The sequence below is a fragment of the Bufo bufo genome, chromosome 6, assembly GCF_905171765.1.
Source record: "Bufo bufo chromosome 6, aBufBuf1.1, whole genome shotgun sequence".
Taxonomy (NCBI): domain Eukaryota; kingdom Metazoa; phylum Chordata; class Amphibia; order Anura; family Bufonidae; genus Bufo; species Bufo bufo.
The window spans coordinates 356,165,895-356,183,723 of record NC_053394.1 but is presented as its reverse complement, the minus strand read 5'-3'; the positions used below and the strand labels follow the sequence as shown (position 1 = coordinate 356,183,723).

The 17,829-nt window shown below is 43.9% G+C and overlaps 1 protein-coding gene across 1 annotated transcript in view; it reads left to right on the top strand.

Annotated features, from left to right (window-relative positions):
• UBE2O (ubiquitin conjugating enzyme E2 O) overlaps nucleotides 1-17,829 on the top strand; it is a 40,580-nt gene that overhangs the window by 10,769 nt on the left and 11,982 nt on the right. The window contains exons 4-12 of the mRNA XM_040436292.1: nucleotides 1,554-1,651; nucleotides 1,753-1,816; nucleotides 2,974-3,117; nucleotides 3,264-3,373; nucleotides 10,517-10,667; nucleotides 13,289-13,746; nucleotides 15,684-15,838; nucleotides 15,938-16,050; nucleotides 16,205-16,333. Coding sequence (XP_040292226.1) covers nucleotides 1,554-1,651; nucleotides 1,753-1,816; nucleotides 2,974-3,117; nucleotides 3,264-3,373; nucleotides 10,517-10,667; nucleotides 13,289-13,746; nucleotides 15,684-15,838; nucleotides 15,938-16,050; nucleotides 16,205-16,333 — 1,422 coding nt within the window. The remainder of the gene's footprint in view (nucleotides 1-1,553; nucleotides 1,652-1,752; nucleotides 1,817-2,973; nucleotides 3,118-3,263; nucleotides 3,374-10,516; nucleotides 10,668-13,288; nucleotides 13,747-15,683; nucleotides 15,839-15,937; nucleotides 16,051-16,204; nucleotides 16,334-17,829) is intronic.

The following is a 17,829-nucleotide window of genomic DNA, read 5'->3' as shown; positions in this document are numbered from 1 at the left end:
CCAGCAGCAGATCTTGATTAGACAGCACCATCTGCCGCCGGGAAACTATCATTTTTAAACCGGTTTAAAAATCTGATTGTAATCAGCGGCAGTATTACACTGCCAGGTCATTGCTAATGAGCGTTACTAGGAATGCTCATTAGCGATGATCTGGCATCCTATCTGCCAGTCTAATACAGCCTTTATCACTGATGACACCTGCCATCTGAACAGTGAAGTCAGAAAAAGCTGAGATTTAAAGTGTACCTAAACTATCAAATAAAATTTATGAAAACCTATTTATTTATTTTTTTTCCTAGCGAAATAGCTAACTGCCTGTAGCGCTTTGCAATCCATACCATGCTTAGGCTATTTTCACATTAGCGTTTTCAATTCTGCTATTGAGAATAGTGTAAAAAAACGCTTCCGTTTTTTCCCCATTCATTGTCAATGGGGACAAAACTGAACGAAATGGAACGCACCAGAATACATTTCATTCCATTTGGTTGCGTCCCCATCACAGACAGAAAACGCTGCAAGCAGATCCGTCCTGACACACAATGTAAGTCAATGGGGATGGATTAGTTTTCTGACACAATAGAAAACTGATCCGTCCCCCATTGACTTTGGGCTCATGCACACGACCTTATGCCCTCCGAGACATGCGGGCCATATGTCCCGGAGCGGCATACATCATCAGGCCGTCCGCTGCGCTATTGTCCTGCATTTAGAAGATCATATGAGTGCGGGACAATAGTCCCGCGGGCGGCCCGATGCACACAGCATCATAGTAATCTATGATGCTGTGCGCTCCTGTGCGCACGATGTATGCCGGTCCGGGATATATGGCCTGCTCACAGACCGTATGTCTCAATGGTGTTAATGACGACGGATCCATCATGGCTATAGAAGACATAATACAACCGGATCCGTTCATGACGGATGCATGCGGTTGTATTATGGTAACGGAAGCGTTTTTGCAGATCCATGACCGATCCGCAAAAACCGCTAATGTGAAAGTAGCCTAATATGTCCGCGCTGTATGGGAGTTCACGTTCCACTGTGGTACCCAGAAGGCAATGTGCAGGTCTGTTCTGCTATAGCCTGGCACAGATGTGCTATGCCAGGCTTTAGTGAAGCAGGCACAGGCTGGAGCAGCGATGTGCTATGCTGAGTACCTGCCCTGCTCGCTCCTCTGTGCTGAAAGCCTTGTAGCGGAGTCTGTACTCCCATACACAGTGCTGTATGGATTGTAAAGCGGTATAGGCACCTGAACTTCACAAACCTATTTCACAAGAGAACGTAAAGAAAAAAAGGTATATTAGAAAAATAAATTTTAGGTAAGTTAGAATAGGTTTTAATAAACTTTATTTAAATGTATAAATTCCAGGTTTTACTGAATCTTTTCCCACAGAACTGTGCATCACTCTGCTCAGCTCCTCCTGCTCTATAACATGCTGCCTGCAAATCGCACTGCATTTTGCGGTGACAGGTCCTGTAAATAATTGCTTTTATGTACTGCACGTGGAACCTCCGCAGTCATCTGCTTCACCATCTACTCTTTCTCTTTAAAGCCCATCATGTATGGAGATTACATTGCATACGACTGCTGGCTGGGAAAAGTTTATGACCTTAAAAACCAAGTTATCCTGAAGCTGTCTAATGGAGCCAGGTAGGTGTATCGGGGTGCGGAGCATGCCAGCTTCTGGTGCAGCACTTGTCATGGTCCCTGCTATATTTCCTACTCACAAGACTCCTGTCATTCTCTTGCAGGTGCTCTATGAGCACAGAAGATGCTTCTAAGCTGTATGATGTCTGCCCCCATGCCAGCGACTCGGTAATTAACAGAGCGTAGTCTTCACTTTTACTATACTGCCTTTTGTTGTGGGTGTTCAATAATCCTTTAAATTTGTAGTCAAGGTGGAACCCCTCTGTGAGCCTGAGTGGAGGACCCCTGAGTGTCAGCTGTCGGCCTCTATTCCTGAACTGCTTCATGCTCACCGCTGTGTTTCTCAGCATATGGACATCCAGTTATAGTCTATCGAAAATCGGCATTGTTGTTCTAAATACTGGCGTTTTTCTGATGCCCACCTGCATGCCAGCTGTTAGTGACCCTGCAGTCACCAGTTACTATGGATACCTGCAATCATTTTGTGCAGTACAGATGACCCACTCATGATAGACAGGAAATGGCAAGACTGCGCCCACTCCTCGGTACTAAAGGCGGTGGATTCAGGGGGGATTTACCAGTCCCTGCATTCCAGTTTTCTGCCTTCAGATAGTCACCGAATAAGGCTTTGCCAGGCTTTAGATTGTGAGTGCCATTGGGGACAGTGTGATGATGTCTGTAAAGCATTGCAGAATATGTCTGCGTTAGGGCTCATGCACACGGCCGTTGGTCGGCAGTTCCGTGCATTGGTGACAGCAATGCACGGGGGCAGCATCCGTGCGGATTCTGCAGACAGATCCAGACCTTTTCAACGTAAATGGGTCTGTGCGCAAAATAATTTTGTTATTAAATAAATAAGTTCTTGTAGTGCTTCCGTGGGGTTCCGTTCCTCACCGGACCTTCCCGATTGCGGACCCATTCAAGTGAATGGATCCGCATTCGTGATGCGGGGTGCACACCCGTGTATTGCGGGCAACGGCTGTGTGCATGAGCCCTTATATAAGTAAGTGTTAAAAAATAAAATAAAAAAATGTTACATTTATTAACTGCGACTTTATAAAAAGTTTCAAAAACTGTTCCAATATTACTCCAGTAAAGGGGGTGGTGTAGACAGTGGAGGGACATCTCAAGACATTAGCCTTAAAGGTGGAACCGAATTTACGAAACATTGTGTTAAATTTGCTAAATTTGGCGCAGATCATGGCACCATGGACTCGCTCGTGATAAATGTCCTCCAGCGCTTGCATGAAATACTTAGGCACCTGGATACCAAGATTCAAGAAACCTATGACTTTTCTCTCATATCGCTCTTTGTTCTTTCATAGGGTCTGTTTTTTGATGACTCTTACGGCTTCTACCCAGGCCAAGTGCTCATTGGTCCTTCCAAAGTTTTTTCAAGCGTTCAGTGGCTTTCTGGCATGAAGCCGGTCCTGAGCGCCAAGAGCAAATTCCGTGTGGGCGTTGAAGAGGTAAGGAATGCTTCCATTCCCCACCACCATCCCCCTAAAAGCTCTGTGCTGCATGCTGTGCTCCTGAATCCCTTACTAATGCGCACCTTCACATCACATCCGCCATACATTCATCTTCTCACTATATCCTGTTGTGCTCTGTCCAGGTGCAAGTAACAGAACTGAGAGTAACCTGGCTTACAAAGGGCTTTTGTCTTGGGGGTACAGATTCTATGGACCCACCATCGTCTGTCATAACACAAGAAAACTTGCACAAGTGAGTAAGCCACTGCTCTGCCGTACAGGTGGAACAATCCCACTAATACCTCATCGGTTTATGATGAGCACATATATGTGACCAGTTATTACATGTGTATTTGCTTGTTCATAGTACTGCTAGCATATAGTTTATTGCTGCAGTCCATGCTCTCCCATAAACGTGCCATGTATGGCATTACCACCTTGATTTCTTGCCCTGAATCTTTGCGTTTCATCGTTCACCTTCTCTCCTAACTCTTATATAATTTGTCTTTAATCTGTTTGTCTGCATGGATTTAGTAACTGCCTTCTGTGTAGAGGGGTATTCCTGGCTCATAAAGTGATGGCGTAGCACTGGCATATGCCTTCACTTTATCATTAATGGGATGCAACACCTAAACCCCCCAGCAACCATGACGGTGAAGGGGCTGCAGTCCAGACTGAGTGCTACTGCCCCTTTACTGTTCTCCCAGCTGCACATTTGAGCCACCCGCCTGAACAGGAGACTACAGCATGGCCCCTTCACATGAATGGGTGTCCAGGGCACAGACTTCATCAGTTCTGCTGCTCTTTCATTACCAGGATCAGAGTTTGGACTCCACCAATCATAAAGGGATGGCATATTCTCTAAATATGCCATTCTCTTACTGGATGGGTATGCCCCCTTAAAGGCTATCTACTACCAGGACTGTGGAGTAGTTAAGCCAAAGTTCTGACTCAGACTCCTTCTTCATCAATGGACAATCATTTAGTAATAGCATTTCCTGTAGTGAAATGGTAACATCAAGCCTTTTCTTACTGTCATAGAATTGGGCTACTTGTATAGCTTAAGTGCTACCTATTTTTTGGAGTACAATTTCTGAAACTCTTGAATTGTTTTTGTAAGTTGGAAAAAATGCATAAAAAAAATAATATATATTCTCAGAAGGGCCCGGCTTTACACGGGTATATTTCATCTATTTCATTTAATATTTCTGTGTGTCGTTAAAAGATATCGACAGTATCCCCCATAACAGTGAACACCACAGTGCCCCGCCTCCTTTAAATGGGACCTTCACAGCAGCCCACCCCTTTAACAGTGAGTTTCACAGCACCCCACTCCCTTGACATTGACCTCCTCAGGGGCCCCACCCCCTAACAGTGACCTATAAAGCACCCCGCCCCTTAACACTGACCTCCATAGGGTACCATTCCCTTATCTGTGACCTCCACTGTTCCCTGCCCCCTTAACAGAGACCTCCAAAGCACCCGTCCCTTTAACAGTGACCTACACAGCAGCTGCCCCTTTAATAGTGGCCCCTGCCCCCTTAAAACTAGGGTTATACGACGTCATGTGTTGCATGACATTTTGTCGCACCGAATGTCTCGCAACAATTTTTATAATTATAGGCTATGGCAGGGATGCTCAACCTTCGGCCCTCCAGCTGTTGCAAAACTACAACTCCCAGCATGCCCTAATAGCTGTAGGCTTTCCAGGCATGCTGGGAGTTGTAGTTTTGCAACAGCTGGAGGTCCGCAGGTTGGTCATCTCTGGGCTATGGTGTCGCACTGCGATGGTTTTTTCTGTGACTGTCGTGTCAGTCGCAGCATGTCGCGGTGCAACACCATAGACTATCATTATAAAAATTGTCGTGCGACACATGTAGCAGTGTAGTTGTTCCTTATGTGTCGTGCAGCCCTCGCCTAAAGCTGACCTACAAGAGTGAAGAAAAATGGCTGGGTTGTTATGGGAACCTAGGGTAAAATTGTGTATGTGGAGACTAAGGACCTGCGAGCTTCCATTGGCTGATAAGGGACATGTGACCGTGTGTATGGCAGTTGGGATATGAACAGAGAGACTTGCAGGCTTGTATTGGCTAATGCAGGTCATTTTTTGGGAATATCTCAGGAGCGGTACGTTCTAGAGATCTAAAACCTTCCCGGACACCTGATGTACCGGTGTGCCAAATTTGGTGAAGATCGGTCCAGTCGTTTGGTCACGCATAAAGAACTGACAGACAGACGTCCAGACAGAAACAAATTTTTATGTATATAAGAGACTAGCAGAAGGACCTGGCTTCGCACGGGTATATTTCATATATTTCATTTCATGTTTCCGTGTGTCGTAAAAAGATATCCACAGTGACCTCCGCGGTGCCCGCCCCTTATTTCACCTTCCTGCCCAGGTCATTTTCAGTGTCACTTTAAGTGCTGATAACTTTAAAACGCTTTGACTTATCCAGGCCGTTCTGAGATAGTTTTTTCGTCACATATTGTACTTCATGACACTGGTAAAATGGAGTAAAAAAACTAAAACATTTTTAGTTATAAAAAAATATATACAAAATTTACCAAAATTTCTTACAAATTCATTTTGGGAATGCCATTTTATTTTTTGGAGACGTTAGAAGGCTTAGAAGTTTAGAAGCAAATCTTGAAATTTTTACGAACATTTCTAAATCCCACATTTTCAGGACCAGTTCAGGTCTGAAGTCACTTTGTGAGGCTTACATAATAGAAACCACCCATAAATGACCCAATTTTACAAACTACACCCCTCAAGGTATTCAAAACTGATTTTACAAACTTTGTTAACCCTTTAGCTAGGTCAGATACATAAATGAAAAAAGGAAACTAAAACAAGGAATTACCAAATTAAAAACAAAAGAAGGAAGGTATATGGAAGAAGATAAAGAACTAGCTGACTGCCTCAATGAATACTTCTGTTCAGTTTTTACAAAGGAAAATGAAGGAAAGGGACCTCAGTTAGGAAAGAAGACTAATTAAAGGGATTCTGTCATGAGATTTTACCCCTATAACCTAAACCTATCCTCATGTCCGGAGTAGTAAGAATCCTAAGCTGGCCTTATTAAACTTCACTGTGGCTCTATTTGCACAAAAAACAGGTTTTGATACCTGTCAATCACTCACTTAAGGTGCCCAAGGGGAGGTCAGTTAATACAGGGTGCCCGGCCGCACCCCTCGCCGTCCGGTGCCCAGCGCCTAATTACTATCTATTATAAAAAGAGAAATTTAGAAATTTGCTAATTTTTCAAAATTTTTGGTAAATTTTGTGTGTGTATATATATATGTATGTATGTATGTATGTGTGTGTGTGTGTGTGTGTGTGTGTGTGTGTGTGTATATATACACCAAGGAAAAAAGGCGGCACTGGTACAAGATCAGTTGAAGTTAGGGTGCACGTCCCAAGGGGAATAGGCTTCTTACCCCAATGTATAAATCCAGAAAAACGGGCGGCACTCCAAGAGATAAAAGAAAGTGAACCTTTATTCACCCAGGTGGTGCAACGTTTCGGCTCTACACTTGAGCCTTGAAAACGTTGCACCACCTGGGTGAATAAAGGTTCACTTTCTTTTATCTCTTGGAGTGCCGCCCGTTTTTCTGGATATATATATATATTTTTTTAAAACTAAAAATGATTTTTCTGACAGGTTAGATCATGTGGTATTATTATAGAGAAGGTTGTCATGGACGCGACAATACCAAATTACTTTTATTTGGTTATTTGTTTGTTTTACATAACAAAGCATTTAAAAAAAAAAATAATAATAAATTCTTTAGTGTCTTCACATTCTGAAAGCCATAGTTTTATTTATTTTTTGGGCAACTGTTTTGTGTAGGTGCTCATTTTTTTTTTTCAGGATGAGATGACTGTTTGGCACTATTTTGGGGTGCATATGACTTTTTGATCGCTTGCTATTACACTTTTTGTGATGTAAGGTGACCAAAAATGGCTTTTTTTTTTTTTTTTTTTTACGATATTCACCTGAGGGATTAGGTCATGTGATATTTTTATAGAGCAGGTTATTACTGACACGGCGATACTGAATATGTGTACTTTTTTATTTACCTAAGTTTTACACAATACCAGCATTTAAAAAAAAAAAAAATGATGTTTTAGTGTCTCCATATTTTGAGCCATAGTTTATTTTTTATTTTTTGGGCGATTGGCTTAGGTAGGGGCTCATTGTTTGCGGGATGATGTGACGGTTAGATTGGTACTATTTTGGAGGGCATACGCCTTTTTGATTACTTGGTGTTTCACTTTTTGTGATGTAAGGTGACAAAAACTCCTTTTTTTTTTTACATTGTGTGTGTGTATATATATTATATTATATATATATATATATATATATATATATATATATATATATATATATATATATATATATATATATATATATATTTTTTTTTTTTTTATTAATTTTATTTATTAACACTTTCTTTAACTTTTTTTTTTTCCCTTTACTTTATTTCTGATCAGTTTTGGGGGTCTTATCCCCTCTGCAATGCATTACAATACATTTGTATTGTAATGCATTGCCTGTTCGTGTACTACAGTGAGTAATACACAAACAGGTTGCCTAGGAGACCCAGCCTGAGGCTGGATCTTCTGGGCTTCCGTAGAAGGCAGTTCCCGATGCCGTGCAAGGCATTGGGCAGCCTCTGCACGGCATTGGGCTGCCTTCTAAGACATCAAGTCCCCGCCACAGCAGCGCGGGGTCTCGATGGGCTCCCTCAAACACAAACCCCTTCTATGCCACGGTAGCGGCATAGAAGGGGTTAACCCGCAGTGATCGCTGATGCGGGGGTTGGGTCACAGGACCCCCCTCGGCATTGACCCAGGGTGCCTGCTGATAGATTTCAGCAGGCACCCAGTTCCGATCACCACGCGGCGGTGAACGGAAATACACAGGGCGTACAGGTACGCCCTGTGTCCTTAAGTACCGGGACATCAAGGCGTACCTGTACGCCCTGTGTCCGTAACAGGTTAACAGTGCCCGCCCCTTTAACAGTGACCTGCCTCCGTTTAATAGTGGCCCCTTCCCCCCATGCATGTAGCAGTGTAGTTGTGCCGCCATACGTCTTATGACTGAATATTTGAGGACCTGCAAACTGCTAAAACCTGTGATCAGTTGTTATAGCAACCTGGAGTAGGACCTGCGAGCTTCTATTGGCTAATAAGGGATATGTGACCGTGTAAATGGCAGTTCGGATTTAAGTGAAAGGCTTGCTGGCTTGTATTGGCTAATGCAGGTAATTTTGGGGGAATATCTCGGGAACAGTAAGTCCTAGAGAGTCTAAAACCTTCCCGGATACCTGATGTACCTGTGTGCCAAATTTGGTGAAGATCGGTCCAGTCGTTTGGTCGCGCATAAAGAACAGAACCAGACAGACAAACTCATTTTTATATATATATATGAGACTAGGAGAAGGACCCGGCTTTGCACAGGTATATTTCATCTATTTCATTTTATGTTTGTTGATATCTTATTACGACACACAGAGTTTCCCCCATAACGGTGACCTCCACGGTGCCCGCCCCTTTAACATTGACCTCCACAGTGCCTGCCCCTTTAGCATTGACCACCCCTTTTAACAGTGACTTTCACAGAGACCGCCCCTTTAATAACGGGGACCTCCACAGCGACCGCCCCTTTTAATAAGTAAAGAAAAATGGCTGGGTTGTTATGGAAACCTGAAATAAAACTGTGTTTATGGCAGTTGGGATTTTAAGAGAAAGGCTTGCTGCTCCTATTTGCTAATGCAGGACATTTTTTGGAATATCTCAGGAACGGTACGTCCTAGAGAGCTGAGACCCGCTCTATAACCTTCCCGGACACCTGATGTACCTTTGTGCCAAATTTGGTGAAGATCGGTTCAGTCGTTTGGTCGCGCATAAAGAACAGAACCAGACAGACAAACTCATTTTTTTTATATATATGAGAGATGAGATATATTATATATCCTAGAAATGCAGAGAATCATGTGCAAGTCTCAATGGAATTAAAAAAGCATTTGAGAGGTGGAGCTGCTATATTCAGTGTTCACTATGAAATGGTTGAATTTTCACTTTTCGCCACTTTTCACTGGTGTCGCAGCCTGCCTCCACTATGGAAGGATTCATACGTGTCTGCTGACTGCAGCTCTGCGCACTCGCTCCCCTGTGACTATCTTCCCGTTTGTGGCTTGTCTACTTCCTCTCCACCGTGATCATTTGCTCCACTGCAGCCAATGACTGGATTCAGCTGTGATTTGTCCACGAGAGAGACATTACCATCGAAGCCAGTTGTTGGCTGCAGACCATCATGTCCGTGCCAGGGAAGATGGACACATGGGAGGCGGCACACAGGGCTGGCGCTGCTGGTAGCAGGTAAGTATGAATCTTTCCATAGTGGAGGCAGGCTGTGGCTGCTGTAAAATGTTATTTATTCCCATACAACCCCTTTAACACCATCTCCCTGTTCTGAGATGACTGCAGTGAACATCCTCCTCTGGTCTTTAGTGGATGACTTACTACTGAGCATGTGCAAAACCGTTTTAGGCATTGTAACTAAGCGCTTTGGAGCAGCATGAAGAGACCGTGCATAAAGCCTGTATTAAACAGAAAGATCAGCAAGCGATTGTTGGGGGGGAAGCGTTCCTTCCCGGCAATCGCCTGCTCGCTAGCGGAGGAGACAGCGGACATTACATGCAGTGATTTCCTCCGCAACATGGGAAGGAGCGATCACTATGCCATCGCTCGTCCCCGTGCTGTCTAGTGGTTTGCCGGTGGCAGATCGTAATTAGACTGCACAATCTCCAGCTGGCAAACAATATTTTTAAGCATGCTTAAAAATCAGAATTGCCCGATGAACGAGCTCATTCATTGGGCAATCGGCGGCAGTGTTACATTGCAAGATGATCACTAATAGTAGGCGATCATGCGATTTATTGGCCGAAATATCAGCCAGTGTAATACTGCTTTAAGGGACAGGAGAGTGGAGAACTGATCATCACCAGTAGGACACAATGCTCATCACTGTTCTGGATAAATAAGGGCCTTAGATTGACAGAATATAAAATATATTTATGATATTTCTAAACTTTTATAACTTCATATGAAAGTTAATAAATTGCTCAATATTAATAACAGATAATATTTTTTAAGCTGGAGTCTTCTACTCAGACTCCAACTCAGACTCCACCAAAAACTAGCTTTGACTCAGATGCCACAGCTCTGCCTACTACTGTGAAAGTCTGTTCAGATTAGAAGATAATCCACTAAAAGACTGCTGTGTTAAATACCTTCCTATAGTCACGATGTGTCGTAAAATAAGTGGGTATCCTTGTAATTTGTCAGAATCATAGGTTGTATGATCTTTGTTTTCTCCTACGTCAGGGTGAAGAGGCTCGGTTCGTTTGACCACATTCAGCGGCAGCTTGGAGAACGTTGTCTGTACATCATCCCAACCATGTTGGAACCCAATAAAATCTTATGCGAAACCTTGGAGAAGAGGTGTCTACTTGGGGAGGTGACTAGTTCTCGAAAGGTATGTAATGATTAGGGGCTCATAAAGTGAGAAGGGGTTCCTGCACAAATCCAAATATTATATAGTACAAGGTATTTGCATGTCATATGCTGAGACGTTTTAATATATTAGATTTATACAAAATGCCTTCAACCGCTTGCACCCCTTTAGGGTATCTGCCGTACACGTATGGCAGATGTCCTGACTTCAAAGACACCCAGAAGAAGTGTCCATGAGCGGCGATAAATCTGGTCACTGGCATTTAACCCAGCGGATGCCCTGGTCAATTGTGACCATGGCACCTGAATGGTAAAACCCCTGGAGAACTGTGTTCCCGGGTCCAAATAGCGCTGACAACAAGGGAGCTGTTCAGCTGTTATGGGCAGCCTCAGGCTTCTGTAGGTTCCACTGTAACAGGCCTTGAAGTTCCCGTAAAATCCTGCCATAGGAACTCTGTGACTCTCCCATAAACTGCAGTGTTAAATCATTGCAGTCTATGGGAGAAGCAATCACACAATCTTATTAAAATTAGTGTTAAGAAGAGAAAAAAAATTGAAAATATTTTTAAAAAATTGAAATCGTCCCTCCTTTCACCATATTAAAAATAAACATAATTAGCATTGTCGCCTCCCAAAATGCCTGAACTATTTAAAATATAAATGTATTTATCCTGTACAGTGAATGCCCTAACAGGAAAAAAATTAAATAAATGGCCAATAGTGTTTTTTTAATCGCTTTACCTCCCAAAAATAAAATCACACTCCAAAACAGGATCAATAAAAACTACAGATGGCCCTGCAAAAAGTGAGCACGAGCTCTTAATTCTGTTCAGACAGCTGATGTATCACTATTCCCCCCCCCCCCCCCCTTTCCAACCTGCGCCGGACTGTTACATCTCTTCAAGTAGGTAGTAAGCGAGATGGGCTCGGGGCTGTACCCGCACCATCACTTGTGGGGGGCCAACTGTATTTTATATAGCTGTCTATACGGTCTCGCTGCCAAGGTCAGAGTTGATTCTGATCCCTGAAGTTTAACCCCTTAGATCAGTGGTTCTCAACCTTTCTAAAGCCGTGACCCCTTAATACAGTTCCTCATGTTGTGGTGACCCCCAACCATTACATTTTCCCATATGAGCCGCTGACGCGGCTGGGTATGACATAGTTATGGGGGATCTCATGTGTCCTAAACTGCGCACATAACTGTCTTTGCGTGTAAAGTATGTTACTCCTGTGTGAAACAATCTCTCTCCTATTTGTAGCGTTATACTACCCTACCTCGTGAGATTTCGCTACCTCCTGACTTCCTGTCGCACTGCTAATGACGTGAGGAGGCGTTCCTGAGTTTTGACTATCTGCGCATGCGCAAACCGACAGTTTATGGAAAATCTCAGCGGAGTTCAGCTTTACACCGGGACACTGCGCATGCGCAGGAGAGCCTTAGTAGGGAAATATTACGGCCCAGTGCGCAAGCGCCGCTAACTCCGGCCGGCGCATGCGCAGTGTCCCGGTGTGAAGCTGAACTCCGCTGAGATTTTCCATAAACTGTTGGTTTGCGCACGCGCAGATCGTCAAAACTCAGGAACGCCTCCTCACGTCATTAGCAGTGCGACGGGAAGTCAGGAGGTAGGGAAATCTCACGAAGTAGGGTAATGTAACGCTACAATCATGCAGCCCTAATAGGAAGCCTCAGGCGACCCCCCGGAAAGGGCCGATCGACCCCCAAAGGGCTCACGACCCCTAGGTTGAGAACCGCTGCCTTAGATGAAGCAGTCAATCACTGCCAGTGGCATCTAAGTTGTTAGAGAGGGAAGGGGCCCTGGCCCTCTGTGATGCGTTCTTGAAATGCTATCTCATTGTGACAATTTTTACAATAACTGACCCAATACATTGCAGTATGGAAGCATTTCAGTGTTTTATATGAGCAATCAGAGGGTCTCTTGGACATAGGTAATAAAGTAGTAAAAAAAAAAAATCTGAATAATAAAAGGAAATTTAACTTGAAAAAGCACTAAAAATCTTCTTTTTCTCCTGCAAATACATTATATATGTAAAAAAATAAAATAAAATAAAGCTGTACGTGACTGCGCATTAAAATTATAAAAAAAAAAAGTTTTATCCTGTGCTGCACAAATTGTAAATTAAAAAAATAGAAAAATGCAAGACTGCGTTTTTTTTTTTGTTTTTTTTTTAATTTATTCATTATACGTCTAAAAAATGTACTAAAAATCAAAAAGTAGTCTGTAACCCAAAATGGCAACTCATCCCGTAAGAAACAGAATCACACACGGCGGATTTGATTGGAAAAATAAAAATGTGCTGGGTATTTCAATGCAGAGATACAAAAATAAAAAATAATAATAAAAAAAGGATTGAGGATAGGTCAATATACACCCACTGCACAGCCCCTTTAAAGCAAGCACAAAGGGTCGCAGATAAGTTGCTAAACCAGAGGAGAAAGGCTTGTGTAGTATATAACCAGTCCTGTCAGAAGTACTTCACTGGTTTACATTGAAATCAATGGAAAATCTGAGCAGAGCAGTTTGCATTACTAGCTCCCAGGGTTCATGTAGGCTTTTGTATGGGATTTAATGTCTGTCATATGGTGCTGTCTGAAGCCTAATCATATATATTCCTTGTGTTCAGCAATCCGAAAAGCCGCGGGAGAAGCAAATTGTAAAGATTATCTCATGTACACAGGAGCCCACCAACCCTGCAGTGCTATTTAGGAGTAACTCTATTACTGCTCCACTGAGTGCGAAAGATGTCCTACAAGATGACGGAGGCCACGACCATGATGAGGAACTGAGGAAAGGACCAGATCCGGAACAGTGCTCTGCACAGGATCAGTTGCTTGGCAATGTCCGTGAGATGTTCCAGGATTTGCCACTTCAGCCTGGAGAGCAGGACACAGACGATGAGGCGGCAGAAGACACTGATGACACTAGTTCTGTGACTTCTTCAGCAAGCTCTACGACCTCCTCAAAAAGTGGCAGCGGGCCCGGCCGTAAGAAGAGTATTCCTTTGTCCATAAGAAACCTGAAGAGAAAGCACAAAAAGAAAAAGAAGAGCAAGGTGTACAGAGAATTTAAGACAGGGGACAGGTTTGTAAGTGGGGAGACCCCATTTGTTGCACATAGATGACTGCCCTTAGGCTAGGGCTGCACGGCGACACTGCTCGACAGCAGTCGTGGCCAGGATCTAAATGAATGGGATCGCCGTGACGGCCGCAAGAAATCCAGGCTTTAATTTCTGTGGGATCACCACTACTCACCGATCCTGGCCGCGACTGCTGTTGAGTGACCAGTATCGCCGTGTAGCCCTAGCCTTAATCTATATACTTTACCAAGTTACAAGGCCATGGCTGCCGGAGATTGTCAAGTACAGTGTTATCGTGGACACGTGTGAATGCAAATGACCAATGCTGCAGCTGATGGAATTGAAACAGGACATAATGTCTGACAGTTGTGCAGCCTGGGCTTAACTGTATTTTTAACATCACTAGGTAGGGGTTGGGAAGAGCAGTTAAAACATGCCTTTTGTGGAGCTTTTATTATCAGTAGTAGTGTAAATATGAACTTTTTTTTCTGCTTGGTTCTCCTCCTGCAAGAGCCTAGGAGGAGAAGCTTTAGGCTGGTTTCACACAAGCGGGTATCCCACTTTGGATTCGCAGCATGAGTGTAAAGCGGCACCCGCCCTGACCTCCCAGCACTGCCAGGGTCGCATAGCATTATATTGATTTTATGATGCTATATAACCCTTACAGTTCTGGAATGTATTGCATAACACTGACGGCATTATGTCAGTGTTATCCAATACATTCCAAACCTCTAATGGTTGCATAGCATCATAAAGCAATATAACGCTATGCGACCCCGTCAGTACTGGGAGGTCTGATACTCATGCTGCGAGTCCGGAGCATGACACTCGCTCGGGTGAAACCTGCCTTACTGTGAATGGCGCTCACAGCCCCTCCCCTCTGCGCTGAGTGACGTCTGTAGTTATCTCCTGGTTGCATGCTACAGCTGTCAGAGCTGAGGGGAAGGGTTGTAAAGCTTCGCCTACAGTGCAGTCGCAGGAGCGGAATCTGGTAGAATAGTTCATGTTCACACTGCTCCTGATAATTAAAGCTCCACAAAAGGTATGCTTACTCTGCTTTCCCCAGCTGCTACCAAGTGCTGTCAGCAGTTTTGCATGATCACACCGGCTGACTGACTCACTTTAAAGAGGACCTGTCACCACAAAATACAAGGCAATCGGAAAGCGCCATGTTATGGAGTCGGAGGAGCTGAGCAGATTGATTATATAATTTATTAATTTTTTTAAAGATTCAGTAAAACCTGTAATTTATGCATTTATATCTTTGCATTTTCCAGCATTGGTACAGACGGGAGGAGTTATCAGTGATCAATAGCATTGTATTGTATAAGCGTGCAGAAGAGGTAGTTGTCCTCCCTCCTGTACCAATAGCTGTTCACGCAAAGATATAAATGTATAAATTGTAAGTTTTATTGGCTCTTTTCCCAGAAAACTATATATCAATCTGCTCAGCTCCTTCTGCTCTATGACAGGGTGCTGTCACATTGCACTGCATTTTGTGGAGACAGGTCCTCCTTTAATTTGAGTTTTGGGAAGATACGTACACACAAATGGCTCAGAAAGGATGAAAGTGTATGTATTGTCCCTCCAAGTAATACATTTAGTTCTAGCTTCTTTGCTCCCCCTCCCTGCACATTGGCCTATGTGGCCGCAGTAAAGTATAACTCTGCATGAGGGTAACACTAGCTCAGGCAAGATGAAATCTGCAATCCGAAAAAAATTAAATAAATAAATTAGAAAACGCGACGTCACATGGCCTAGACGAAGCTGAGAGAAGGCCGCGGCGCTACTGCGAGAGCTGGTTCCTTCTCAAACAGCTGATCAGCAGAGAGGATAGGTCATCAGTAGAAATGTCTCAGACAACCCCTTTAATTACTAAAAAAAATAAGACCTCTAGAGAGAGATAATGGATTTACTAACCCTGGTGGACTTCTCCCTTCAGGGTGGCTGTTGAAGTCATCACCACCGTGTCAACAGCAGATGTCATGTGGCAAGATGGAACTGTAGAAACCAGCATTCGGTCTAATGAGCTGATCCCTATTCAGCATTTAGATAACCACGAGTTCTGTCCAGGAGATTTTGTGGTGGATAAAAGAGGTCAGTGATCTAGAAGAGTGAAACGGCTTGCTCTTTCCACTGCTGACCTGTTATGGCCGTAAAATTCCGTCTCTTTAATGATCCTTCGCTTTCTTGCAGTGCATGCGTTGCAGGATCCTAGCATCTACGGCGTGGTACAGTCCGGAGATCACACAGGCCGTACATGCGTCGTCAAATGGATCAAGTTGAACCTTGAAGGCGATGATATTGAGGTGAGGGGTCGTTCAGTAGTCCTAAGTGTATATTAGACTAGCAAAAGTATGTATTATGAATGCGTAATAGGAAATATCTGTAGACCTTCGGTGACTCCCCTAAAATGGATGCCTGTTCTCTACTTGCTGTAAAAATGAAAACTTGATATTTTAGGTTGTGGGTGAAGAAGATGATGTGAGCGTCTATGACGTTGCCGACCATCCAGACTTCCGCTTCCGGGCCACAGATATCGTGATGCGTATCGTGAGCTCAGACCCTGATGCTCCTGCTGATGGCAGTCAGGTAACAGACTATATTGCTGCCTTGCTTTACGTAAATAAATGACCTAATTTTTTTATTTTTGGAGTGGCAATTGATGGCTGGCTGCTGCATATGCAGATACATAGCAGCCCGCCTTCAGTCACCAGTGAGCAGGGTGGGGGAGCAATACAGCAGACACAGAACTACGAATCTCTTGTTCTTTTATGATATAATGGCACAAATTGTGCTTAATATTGCCCTGTAATAAAGAGGACACTGTACATGACAGTTCTGCTTTAATTATCAATATTAAAGGGGTATTCTGTTTTAAGTTCTGTTCCCTTTTAGAGGGGTTTCCAACTAGTAGTTACTGAGAACCTATCCTATTGGTGGAGGTCAGGGAAAGCAGGTACCTGAGCTAATAAAGAGAATAAAGCTGGAAACACAGTGCCAAGTGTCTTCATCATCTCCAGCACTTTGGGAAAAAAGGGAGCTGGATTTGGTCAGTGGTAAAAGATAGGGCATGTTCACTAGTTTCTTCCACGTTGGTGGCACATCGCTAGGATATGCCATTAGTTAGTTAGGTGTGGATTCCACCTCTCCAGAAAGGGCCCCAAAAAGGAGATTTTTGTATAACAGTAAATTCTCTTTCTCGCTCTTTATTGCGGGACACAGGAACCGTGGGTATAGCTATGTCCTCTAGGAGGCGTTGACACTAGTAAAAGCTGTTAGCTCCTTCCCTGACAGCTATACCCCCTCCAGCCTGGAGAGAGAGCTTCAGTTTGTGTACAAGCAGTAGGAGAAGCAAGCCAACCAAAGAAAAAAAAAAACATGGAACACCAACCATGCCAAAAGACCCAACAGGGTGCATACCAGCAACTGCCACAACTGTGGTCAAACAACAATAAATACTGGGTGGGTGCTGTGTCCCCCAATGAAGAGCGAGAAAGAGATTTTACTGGTAAGTTATACAAAAATCTCCTTTTCTCACCCATATTCATTGGGGGACACAGGGAGGGAAAAAACCACAGACCCATGGACGCAAGCGACTGCTGTCTGCAAGACAATGCGGCCCAAAGCAGCGTCCGTCTATGCACAAGTATACACCTGGTAAAAATTGTGTGAATGTGTGTAAGAAGGACCAGTAGACTCCTTACACAACTGTGCAGCCGAGCGCAATTCCTCCGAGCCCAAGAAGCGCCCACCGCACTGGTGAAGTGAGCCGTGACACCTAAGGGCAGAACCCTGCTCCGGGTGCGGTATGGTTCAGCACTTGCAGACTGATCCATGGTGCAATTGCCAACTTTGAGGCCGCCAATTCATTGCGAGGACCCTCCGTAGGACAAAAAGGGGTGCCGTACGCCAGAAGGGACTGGAGGCTGCCAATAATGATCAGAGCCGTGACAGCGTCCAATGATGTAACTCCCTTCTGGAGGGTGTGAAGGAGAGGGACAATGAAGGAAGGACAATTTTCATTGATATGGAAGTCAGAAAACACCTTCGGGAGAAAGAAGGAATGGGCCGGAGAACCGCCTTAT